The following is a 12,805-nucleotide window of genomic DNA, read 5'->3' on the forward strand; positions in this document are numbered from 1 at the left end:
AAGCTTAATAAATCAAAAATATAGATTTTATAGCAGGTTGATCTTAAGAACCAAACTCAATCTCTTAAATGTATCGCACCCTTAAGAATACAAACAACCAACACTACCACTTACAAAAATATCTTTCTCACAAGTATAGTTTCACTTAGTAGCACTAAGGCAATTAGAAGTGAGAGTGTGCCCTTCTTATATAGTAGTTGGAAGGACCAAGAAAGGAAATAATCCATGGATCGATTAATTATCTAATCGATTGAAAAAAGAACTCCAATTGATTAGACAAATCATTTACAATCGATTGGCAAACCAAAATAGGAAGGTTTGAATATAAAGCAGTTATAAGTCATTAACGTACAATCCTTATCGATTTTGTAATCGATTGACACTCTTCTAATCGATTAGCATAATGTTCCAATTGGTTGACTGTTTTAAACATTTTGCCAATCGATTGACACATTTTTTCAATCGATTAGATAGTTAAAAATATTTGAAAAAGGTTTTTGACAGCATTTTAATTAGGGGTGTTCGCGGTGCGGTGTGGGCGGTTTTTCCGATAAAAATCATCTGAACCGCAAGAGAAATAAGCATGCGGTTCGGTTTGGTTCGGTTGACTTTTAGAAATAAAACCAAACCAAACCAAACCAAATCAATGCGGTTTGGATTGGTTCAGTTGGTTCGGTTTTTTATAATATTTTTACTGAGCCATATATACTCCTATAAATAATGACATAACTTTGTGTTTAGTCATTAATACATTACTAAATAACATCAAAATTAATCATATTTAGACAAAAATGTTTCATTCAATATACAAAAAATCAGATTAGACAAAAGTAGAATAAAAGACAAATATAAATAGTAGCATAAAATAATATCAAAGACATTATAATAAAACATAAAAAAACATATGAGATGAGAGATTAGAGAAGATGAAAAAAAGAACATAAGAGATGCGAGATTGAGAAGAAAAGTGAAATAAAAACGTAATTGAAAGAGAAAATAGTAATATAAAAGATAAAAAAGAAAGAACATAATAGAGGACTTATTAGATTAGAATATGCGAGACCTACATGGAAAAGAAGATGAGAAGAATGTGTGATACTATTATGAGAGATTTAAGAAGGTTGAAATTGAAACCCTAAGTGTGATTAAGAGAAAATCGTTTGTAATTGTAAGGTTAAGGCATACTAGGTTTGAGGTTTGGGTTGGATGTGGGATAAGTGAAGTTTGGGTTGTAACATAATGCGGTTTGGTTTGGTTTAGTTCGGTTTTCAAAATACAAACCGCAAACCAAACCAAACCGTGCGGTTTTATTAAAAAATGACCCAAACGAATCCGAACCAAATGCGGTTTTTTGCGGTTTCGGTTTGGTTTGGTTTGGTTTGCGGTTTTCTATTGGGTTGGTTTGGTTTTGAACACCCCTAATTTTAATCACTTAGTTCTGGCTTAGAAAATCATTTTTAGGATAAAAGCATTTTGAAAGATGTTTTAAGTGTGTATGCGAGTTGCTTGAGTACTCTTAAGCTACTACCATACTTTTATAATACTCAATTCACTCAGAAATACCGATGGACATGCCATGATAACCTTTCACACCTTTCTCCGAAGAGCTTTAATACTTTTGCTAGATAGTTTTTGATTGTACAAGCACTTTGATCTTGAGTCCTTTTAGTAAGGAGTCATAAGATGCTTTGGGTATACTATCATCATCAAGGTTGAAATCTATTGCTATGACTTCAGATGCAGATCTTGGATCTTCACCACCTGCAAGCACATAGATCCACAAAAACAATATCCAAAATCTATTGATCCACCTAGACAGTTGAGATATCCTTCTTCGCTTTCTGGCGCATGGCACATGCGACCTCCATAATAAGAAATATTTCACAAAAGACACCAGAAGGGGATTTTTATGGGTACTCCTAACACAAGAGCATCACGATCTCCTACGGCTAGGAGAAAAGCAAGTACTACCAAGTACCAACATTATATATGACCTCAAAATATGTTCCATATACTCAAGTGTCATAGGATCAAAAGGTCATCAGTACTGGCCTGCGAGGGGGCACACATGAGCTGAAAGACACGCGACACAAGAAATGTATTTAATGTATAGATTCCAATGCTAGTGGTGATCTATCATTACCCTTCACTTGGCCTAAAATTCCAGTTGATCCAAAAGCATGCACGACAAAACCCTTGCCTTGCATGGCAGAGGAAAGAGATTATGGACAGTGTAGAAGGGCCAGTAAGAGAGACTCATGATCGAACACTATAAAGTATTAAACACAAGAAATTAGGACCTTCATGCTCTCGAGCACACACAATCTTATCCTCTAGCTCATCACACATCGTCCGGTTCAATCAGATGGTCTCTAACATAATATGTTTCATTTCATATGAAACTGTTATAACTCCCTTTGTTATATAAAGGGAATATACGTTATTTTACATATAATTCAAATTCATGTTCATTATTCATCATTTCTCAATCCCTAACTTAATTGAGTGTCGGAGTGTTAACATTAAAAACACATCTCACACTTTCATACTAACATTGGAAATACACCCGATACTTCCATACCAAAATGCTTGGTATACCACATCAAAAGTTCAATAACCCATTTATCTTACATTTTTAGTTTTTTTCTAAAACAAATAATATATAATAAAAGATAAAAAAGACTAAATAAGGCTTAGTCCAATTATAAAAAACAATTTGTTATATATTATGAAATTTGTATTACTTTTATTATTCACATCATTTACAAATCTTTCATTTAAAACATAAAAATTCATTTAATTTTTAAAATATTTATTTATTATAAACATAGAAAAAAACTATTATTTTCCTTACAAAGAAAAAGAGAAAAAATATCTTTTTATTTTTAATTCCTTAACAAAAAAATCATTAAATTAATTCACTCTCCTAATATGTTAACGAGGATTCATTTTTGTCTCGGTTCATGAATACAATTAATACTATCTCTATTTTTTATTATAAGTCGTTTTGGAAAAATATTTGATATTACAATATAAGTCGTTCTGTAATATAAATGAATCATTAATTTTATTTTTCCTATTATACTCTTAAATATTTATTATTCTATCTCCTTTCAATTATATTAATTTATCTTTTCAATATCATTAATAAAGGATAATTTTGTAAAATTCTTCCTAATTTCTCTTTTTCATACTACAATTATTATATTTCTTAATACGTGTGAAAAATAAAAAATGACTTATAATAAAAAATAGAGGGAGTATACTTTTTTTCTTTAACTAAAATATAACTAATATAATTATTAAACAAAAAATAAGAATCAAACATACAAGCATTTAAGTTAACACTTTATAAATAACATAGTAACATTTACATTATTTAAGCGGGAATCTTTTTAAAATGTTCAAGACAATCATAAGTTCCAAATTAAAGCATCAAATAAATGCCAACAGAAAACTAATTCAAAAATAAAAAACATTAACTATTCCCTTAAAAAATTAAAAATAACATAAATTACTTACATCAGTCAGATGTTGGATTCACTCGTAAAAAAAATAAAATGTTTCATTTTCTTAATAGAGTTTGGCATCAAAGTTGGCATGACCCAACGATGATTCCACAAGTTGAAAACTCGTCTCGTCTCTATTTTGTCTTCATTCTTTTCTATTTCTATATTACATACTTTCCATTTAGATAATATTTTAAAATTAATTAATAAATGCTGTCCGAAACCACATCCATTGTACTATAATAACATTGGTTTACGATATTAGTTTTTTTCTGTCACAATATCTTTTCCCTCTAACCATTCTTGTTACATACAAAACAACACTGCAATCTCTCTCTCGTTTTTCTTGTTCTTCAGATGGCTCTCAATTTGTCTTCTCCAACTGAATTCAAGTCTATTTTCTTCACTGATCGCCTCAAGTCTAACCGCTTCACACCTAAATTTCCAGGTTCTTTCTTCTCTTCAATCCCGAAATTGTGCTCTTCCATTATATATTATTCTTCCTTTTGTGTTTACTGGCTTCATAGCTATGAAAATCACCTTGCTGAGTTAGCGAATAGGAATATTTGTTTTCAGTTAAAGTATAACAAATCATTGTCGTGTGGGGTACTATGTTGATGCTACTGTCTTATATACTGTTTTTTTTTGTTGTTGTTGTGAAAAGCTTTGTTATGTTCCGTTTTACTTTCATGATAAATTGATTTTATTCTCAGGTGGTGTTGCTTTGAAAAGAGGAGATGATGGAAGAGCTTCTGGTGGAAGAAGAGTTTTTTGCTCAGTGCAGTCATCACCACCACCAGCTTGGCCAGGACGAGCAGTTCCAGAACTAGGTTATAAGACTTGGGAAGGCCAAAAACCTATTTCCATTGTTGGATCTACCGGTTCAATTGGAACTCAGGTACTTCTGTCTTTAAAGTCTGGACCCTATTATATTGGGAATATTTGTGTTTTTAATGCTATGAAGCACGGACAGGGTAATAATTTGAAAAAATGAGTATATTAAACGTAATCACTAGTGTTGGTGTCGGTTTCAGACACAAACACTTTTTTCAGAGGTATCTGTGCCAGAGAGGTTTCTAGTACTTCATTCCTCTATATGCTTTTGTAGACATTAGATATCGTCGCGGAGAATCCAGATAAGTTTAAAGTTGTCGCACTTGCAGCTGGTTCAAATGTTACTCTTCTTGTAGATCAGGTAAATACTTTTGATTCAACCATGTAATAAAACTTTGGATTGGTTTGTTTCTTTATCTCTGACTAGAATAAATTCTTAAGTTTTACATGATGGATTCACTCATATTTTCGATATACCAACTATGGAAAAAAAAAGACTAATCTCTTGGTATTTATGTTGTACAGGTTAAAAGATTTAAGCCACAACTTGTTGCTGTTAGAAATGAGTCTCTAATTGCTGAACTTGAAGAGGCATTGAAAGATGTTGACCAAAAACCTGAGATCATCCCTGGAGAACAAGGAATCATTGAGGTGGGCGTTTGGTTTGTTCATATGATGCAGTTTGGTTTAGAATACCAATATTGTGTGTCATAAGCTATTGCTTGTATATTCTCAGGTTGCACGTCACCCAGATGCCGTAACCGTAGTCACAGGAATCGTAGGCTGTGCAGGACTAAAGGTAGCCTATTTTCCCTTTTCCCGGCTCCTTTTGTAACTGCTCTATTTGCTTTGCGACAAAAAAAAATCTTCTGTGTGTATGCATCTACACGGTTTTTAAAATTAACTTCATTAATGATATCCGACAAATTGTGAAGTAAAGAATGTCATTGTATATATATTAATAAAGAAAAAATATATTGCTTTTAATGACCCATATTGCATGAAATTGTTATTTCTTTCCAATAGCAATTCTATTGTTATTTTGTTCCCCATGTAACTCAACAATTATTTTTCAGTAAATAGTCAAATTTATAGTTGAAAGATATAGCATTGGTCATATTAGTCACTGAATGAGAGAAATTACACCAATATGTAACTCTGTTTGGTCAAATTAGATCCTATGTTATGAACCTTTGTGACTGTGAAATACACATTCAAGGACTGATTTAACAGATAAATGAAGGTTTGAGAATCATGATAGCAAAATGAATGTGTGATAAAAGACACAACTTAGATGATATTACCATTACCAGACAATATATATTAGATTGCTGAAGTTCCTTTCATTATTTTATTAGCCAACAGTTGCGGCCATAGAAGCTGGAAAAGACATAGCTTTGGCCAATAAAGAGACACTCATTGCTGGAGGTCCTTTTGTTCTTCCTCTTGCTCGGAAGCATAATGTAAAAATCCTTCCTGCCGATTCCGAACATTCTGCCATTTTTCAGGTACAACAGCACATACTGTATCGTATAATTTGTGTGTTCAACAAGAGTAGTAGACTATAGATATACCAGTGTATTTATTTCCGATTTCATTCTTTGGACTCTACATATTTTTTTATTAAACTTAGCAATTATTTTATCACATACTCATTTATTAATGAAAAAACTGAGAGCATTCTTCACTTCAGTGTATCCAGGGGTTGCCAGAGGGTGCACTTAGGCGAATTATTCTAACTGCATCTGGAGGTGCTTTTAGGTATGTCAATAAACCGGAATGGATGCACGTTTTCTGTTTCGCATGTTCAGTTGCTCAATATTTTCTTTTTATGTTCAACACGTTTATCTTTTCTGAAATGAAAGGGAACCAAAAGGGAATGCATGTCACTCTAAACTTTCTTATGCATGTCTAAATTTTGCTTGCTGCCAACTTTTCATGTCATGACGGAGGCTCATTGATCATGGAAAACCTTGAATTTCCCTTATATAGTTCTGTTTCTAGACCCTATATGATCAACATGGCTGTAATGTATTATTCATTTGCTTCATGATTATTAGGGACTGGCCTGTTGAGAAACTCAAAGATGTTAAGGTAGCCGATGCATTAAAACATCCCAACTGGAGTATGGGGAAAAAGATAACTGTGGACTCTGCTACACTTTTTAACAAGGTTTGTTCCTTTCTTCTGAAATCTGTATGACTATTTGGTTTAAACTTTAAATTTTCCGACAGTAAAGTAAAACTGTTCTACGTCTTTGCAGGGTCTAGAAGTGATTGAAGCACATTACTTGTTTGGAGCTGATTATGATGATATTGATATTGTCATTCATCCACAATCAATCATACATTCAATGATTGAGACACAGGTTTAAACCTTATTTTAAAATGTTAGCCTGTTACTTATAAGAAGAAAGAAGATAGAGATCGTTAAATGTTGCTAAAATATTCATCCAATACTAAACTACTTTTTCTTTCTAGGACTCGTCTGTTCTTGCACAATTGGGGTTGCCTGACATGCGTCTGCCAATCCTTTATACGTTGTCATGGCCTGACAGAATTTATTGTTCTGAAGTCACTTGGCCTCGGCTCGATCTTAGCAAGTACGATAGTTTTCCCCTTAATTTTGTTTTCTTATTTCATACTCGAGAAAATAGGCAAATCCACCTAGGCACCATTTGAAAATTTGAAATATGATTATGCAGGATTGGTTCACTTACTTTTAAAGCGCCTGACAACATTAAGTATCCATCGATGAATCTTGCCTATGCTGCTGGACGCGCTGGAGGCACCATGACAGGAGTTCTTAGTGCAGCAAATGAGAAAGCTGTAGAAATGTTTATCGATGAAAAGTAAGATTAATACTGTATTTTGCTATCTTAATCTTACCTATTCAACTTACATGTGTTGCATAATTTTGCAGAATATTTATATCTTCACATGGAGTTTTCTTAGCTTTTAGGCTACAATGTGTCTTCTTGTTGATGTAATTTTTCACCTAACAATTGGTTATTTTGGTGTTTCCAGGATAAGCTATTTGGATATTTTCAAGGTTGTGGAGCTAACATGTGAGAAGCATCAAGCTGAATTGTTAACCTCACCTTCCCTTGAAGAAATTATTCACTATGACTTGTGGGCGCGGGAATATGCGGCTAGTTTGCAAAGCTCTACAAGATTCACTCCTGTTCCAGTATAAAACTGGTTTTAAATTTCTTTGAGCATTGAATAATAGTATAGAATGTAGCACAATGCATTCCCCAGATTATGAAAAGATGATTTTTATCAATGGAATCACTCAATATTCTTAGTCTCAATCTCTTCTTCAGCTGACATCTCATCAATTTGCCAGCACAAATATTATCCAAGTTCATGGTCATTAGTGAAAAAGAGGTGATGTATTCAAACATGTTTTAAAAAATGTGTAAATTAATCGTTTTCACTATTTTGAGGTGAGTTTCAAGACACAATGTATATGAGTACCATAATTGGATGAAGTACTACCTAAAGTCCGATTTTGAATGGCTTATCTAACTAAAGCAACATTCAACTAAAGTTAGAGGAGCCAAATTAGCCCCATAATATTTTACCTAGCTTCTTTCTTAATTTAGCTGTGGTCGCACACATTTTGTGATAGAAGTTCGCTAAGATATATTGATGTAAGGTCAATTTCATCCCTTCATTCAACATATTAGCCATTACGATAAAACATTTGTAAATACTGGCACATATTACAAAAGACAGACAACTTTTGTCATTTTGGTGAAAAACTTCAATGAAGAAGGAGAAACTAGTGTTGTTTTGTCATAAATATATTTGATAGACCAGGGAGACCTCATGGAACAGTTTTTCTTTCTAGAAGATATACATATGAGGACGCATATCAGCCAAATCACATAAATTTACAGTATATTACAGAAATCAAGAGAGATTTTGCATAAATCATCTCTAGATTCAATAATTTTATCAATGGAAAAAAATAGAAAGAAAAGAAAAAAAGAAAGAATAAAGAATCATCTTTATTCTTTATGCACTAAACACCCATATCATTAACAATCCACGCAAGCTTCAAGTTACACAACAATGTGATCTCTCCCTTTTCATACTTCTTATTTTGCTAGGACTCTCTTTGACTCTATAGACAACTTATTCTCCCAAAAGAATCCTAACTCTAATTCCCCTCTCTATTTGAATAAAATCCTCATATTTTTATTAATTCATTAACTCCCCTCAATTCTCACTAATTCCACCATTTTCCTTAATTTTAATTTAAATTCCAATTTTCTCTCATAGTTCAATTTCTCATTATTTTTATTATTTAAATAATTAAAATTAATGATAATTCTAATAAAACTCTATCGATCCTCAATAATACCAATAAATTAAATAGAGAACTTAAATAAAATAATATAAAGTACTTTAAACTCAATTAAAATAAAATAAACGAAAAAACGGGATGTTACAACTCTCCATACAAAAAGAATTTTCGTCCTAGAAAATTATCTTAAAAAAACAACTCCGGATAAGACTCCCTCATCCGGCTCTCCATCTCTCACGTCACGCTTCCTCCAGCAAGTCCTCCCCACACCACCTTAATCAAAGCAATCTTTTTACCTCTCAAATGCTTCTCTTCTCGATCCTTAATTTGCATGGGTGATACCTCAATAGTCAAGTTATCTCTCACTTGCATATCATCCAATTGGATCACATAGAACGAATCAGGAATATACTTCTGAAGTTGAGACACATGAAAGACACTATGAAGATTTGAAAGAGACGGTGGTAAGGCAACTTTGTAGGACATTTCTCCTACTCTTTGAAGGATCTGATATGGACCAATAAAACGAGGCGTGAGCTTTCGTGATTTCAATGTACGACCTACCCTAGTCACTAGAGTGACTCTTAAGAACACATGATGTCCCTATTCGAGTTTGTGTATTCTTATTTGACTTGTCAGAAGTCGAAGGTCGAGCATCAGAAGTCGTCTGGGTTAATGCAACCTTTTAGCGTTTCTGAGTGGAAGTGGGATATTATATCTATGGATTTTGTTTTTGATTTGCCAGAGACCTCCAAAGGAAGTGATTCGATTTGCGTTGTTGTTGATAGACTGACTAAGTAGGCTCATTTTGTTCCGATAAAGATCAGTTACCCGTTGTAGAAGCTGCTAGAGATCTACATCAATGATATTGTGAAGGTGCACGGTATTCCTTCAAACATTGTTTCAAATAGAGATTTGAGGTTCACGTCAAGGTTCAGGAGAGTTTGCAAAAAGTCTAGTGAACCAAATTAAGATTGAGTTATGCTTATCATCCGCGGACGGACGGTCAGACAAAAAGGAATATTCAGTCTTTGGAAGATTTGTTAAGGGCTTTTGTTTTAGAGCAAATATCTTATTAAGATCTTGATACATCTTCATGGCTCCAGGATGAATACTCAAACCACTCCTATGACCTTTTTCCAAAATTCTCTTTTTAAGCTCTAGAAAATACGACACACAAAATCTGTCCCGAAACTTCACAATCGCATTCTCAATCTACTATGAAGTCTACTTCTTTACCTTGATTGATTAGCACCAATTAATCAATCAATCCCAAATCGGAATTCTGACCTTCATTGATCTCTTCTAGTACGCTACAAGTCAACTTCAGCAATACCTAGTTTCACACTTCATGTCGTGACTTCAACACCTAGCTAATATCTCTGAACTGCTCAATCAAATCCATTTCTCTAACCATAAGCACTGACATATGCAAATACTTCCTACTCAACGCATATGCTACCACATTAGTTTTACTAGGATGGTAACTCAATTCAAAATCACAGTCCTTCAAAAATTATAGCCACATCCTCTGCCTCATATTCAGCTTCTTCTAGTCAAACAAATACTTCAGACTCTTATGATCACTGAAAACTTCAAACCTTGATCCATACAGATGATTCCTCAAAACTTTAAGCACAAAGGCTACTACTGCCAACTCTAAATCATGGGTAGGATAATTACTCTCATGAATCTTGAGTTGTCTACAACCATACGCTACAACTTGACTATTCTGCATAAGCACGCCACCTAATATCATCTTAGATGCATCACAATACACAATAAAAGATTCACTCGCATATGGTAAGATCAAAACTGATGTCGGCGTCAACCTCTTCTTCAACTATTGGAAAATTTCTTCATGTTGAACATCCCACACATAAGCTTTCCCTTTCCGGATCAATTGAGTCAAAGGCAAGACCAACTTTGAAAAACCTTCTATAAACCTTTTATAGTAACCAGCCAAACCCATAAAACTTCTGATCTCAGTAACCGACTTAGGAGTCTCCCACTGCAACACTACATCTACCTTCGACGGACCAACTACTATTCCACCACTTGAGATTCCATGACCAAGGAAACTCACTTCACTTAACCATAATTCAAACTTGGACAAATTAACATACACCTTCTTCTCTTGCAAGGTCTTCAACACAACTCTCAGGTGTCCTACATGATCTTCAACTAACTTGGAACACACCAAATTATCATCTATGAACACCACAACAAACTGATCCAAGTAAGGATGAAAAATCCTATTCATGTACTCAATGAATACTTCTCCTGGCACATTAGACACATCGAACAACATCACCAAATACTCATAATGACTATAACGAGTTCTAAATGCAGTCTTTAGAATATCTTCCGATTTTACTCGAATTTGATGATAACCGGATCCTAGATTATTCTTGCTAAACGCACAAGCTCCGACTAACTAATCCATAAGGTCATCAATTCTAGGAAGACGATACTTTTTCTTAATAGTAACCTTATTCAACTGCCGATAATCCACACACAACCTCATGCTCCCATATTTCTTCTTAACCAACAACACCGGCGCCCCCCACGATGATACACTAGGTCTGATAAACTTCATTTCCAACAGATCTTCTAACTGTTTCTTCAGCTCTCACAACTATGTCGTAGAAATTTATATGGTGCCATCGACACATGTCTAGTATCGGGTACTAAATCTATGGTGAACTCCACTTCATGCTCTGACAATAGATAACTAATTTCCTCAAGAAAAACATTAGGAAACTCACACATAATAGGGAGATCAACAAGCACTGCTTCGCTCTCCACTCTCAAGTAAGTGAACATCATGAGCACCTGATCATCCTAGTCAAGCACATCTCTACTTGATTAGAGAATAAGAATCTCAAATCCCCACTCTCTTCAGGCTCAGGAAACAACACATTCTTATCAAAATAATTGATATGAACATGGTTGAACTCCAACCAGTTCATCCCCATAATAACATCGAGTTGACTCAGAGGGAAACAAATCAAGTCAACTTTAAAGTCTTTACCATAAATGGTCAAAGAACAATTCAAACAAACCAACAAAGTAGTCACCAAACCACTGACCAAGGTATCAATAACCATACTTCCCTTCATAGGAGACACTACCAAATTAAACTTGACCACATAGTCATGCGATATGAACGAATGTGTCACACCCGTATCAATGATAGCAACCAAGGAGACACCATTAATAAAACACGTACCTCAAATCAAATTATCCAATCTCGAGACCTCTACACTAGGGGTGTTTAAATCCAAACCGATTCAAATAAAAACCGCAAACCGATCTAAAAAAACCAAAAAGCGCAAAAAACCAAATATTATTGGATGTGTTTGGATGTAATTTTATAAAAACCACTCGGTTCTGATTGGATTTCAGATTGATTTTTCACAACCAGTCCAAACTAAACCGAATTGCATGAATATATTCTTATACTTATTTATTTTTTATTAGTATGATATGTTGTGTTAATTTATTGTTAAATGATACTTATTTTTCATAAATACTATTTATTAGTTCGATTTAATCTATTTAGTTTTATTATTTTATTTGCTTCACCCATAAGTGATCATTATCATTTAGTAATATTAACTTTTAATATAGTTTATGTTATATAGTATATCAAACTTATTATTTATTAGTACTTTTATAATATTAATAAAATATATAATTTGTAATTTGGATATCCAAAAATCGATCCAAATCAAACCGTATGAAATTAGATTGGATCAGATCAATTTTTTTTAAACCAATCATCCAAAACTGAACCTAACCTGGAGTAAATTTATCTTTGGATCAGATGACTATTTGCCTCAAAATTGATCCAAACTACACTTCGAACACCCATACTCCACATCATTAAGAGCAAACACCTTTCCACTAGCTCGCGTGAAATACGACGCTTTCTTCGGCTTCTGACACTAAGCACTGATGTGACCTAGTTCTCCATAGTTAAACAAGTCAAAATTGTACTCTTGCAATCAGCGATACAATTTCCATGTTTCCCACACTTGAAACACGTCAGGCTGTGCTCTTGCACTCAGAAGCATGATGGCCTAACTCTCCACACTTAAAATATCTCAGAGAAGCAGAAACTCATCCCCCACTCGTTCCACTCC

At 33.8% G+C, this 12,805-nt stretch overlaps 1 protein-coding gene across 1 annotated transcript; it reads left to right on the forward strand.

Moving 5' to 3' along the window:
- Positions 1-3,669: 3,669 nt before the first annotated feature.
- On the forward strand, positions 3,670-7,656 carry LOC127073918 (1-deoxy-D-xylulose 5-phosphate reductoisomerase, chloroplastic). The gene is made up of 12 exons (XM_051015168.1): positions 3,670-3,957; positions 4,223-4,407; positions 4,618-4,704; positions 4,869-4,994; positions 5,080-5,142; positions 5,702-5,851; positions 6,037-6,104; positions 6,404-6,515; positions 6,607-6,711; positions 6,824-6,945; positions 7,048-7,194; positions 7,370-7,656. Exons 1-12 carry the CDS (start codon positions 3,867-3,869, stop codon positions 7,536-7,538), a joined length of 1,425 nt encoding a protein of 474 aa, XP_050871125.1. The 5' UTR covers positions 3,670-3,866; the 3' UTR covers positions 7,539-7,656.
- The last annotated feature ends 5,149 nt before the right edge of the window (positions 7,657-12,805 follow it).

Source organism: Lathyrus oleraceus, chromosome 4, assembly GCF_024323335.1.
Source record: "Lathyrus oleraceus cultivar Zhongwan6 chromosome 4, CAAS_Psat_ZW6_1.0, whole genome shotgun sequence".
Classification (NCBI taxonomy): Eukaryota; Viridiplantae; Streptophyta; class Magnoliopsida; order Fabales; family Fabaceae; genus Lathyrus; species Lathyrus oleraceus.

Excerpts from the sequence above, each read along its gene's own strand:
- LOC127073918 (XM_051015168.1), top strand. The coding sequence starts at position 3,867 with ATGGCTCTCAATTTGTCTTCTCCAACTGAATTCAAGTCTATTTTCTTC. Across the intron at positions 4,408-4,617 it reads CCGGTTCAATTGGAACTCAG|ACATTAGATATCGTCGCGGA; the intron begins GTACTTCTGTCT and ends ATGCTTTTGTAG. Across the intron at positions 6,516-6,606 it reads CTGCTACACTTTTTAACAAG|GGTCTAGAAGTGATTGAAGC; the intron begins GTTTGTTCCTTT and ends ACGTCTTTGCAG.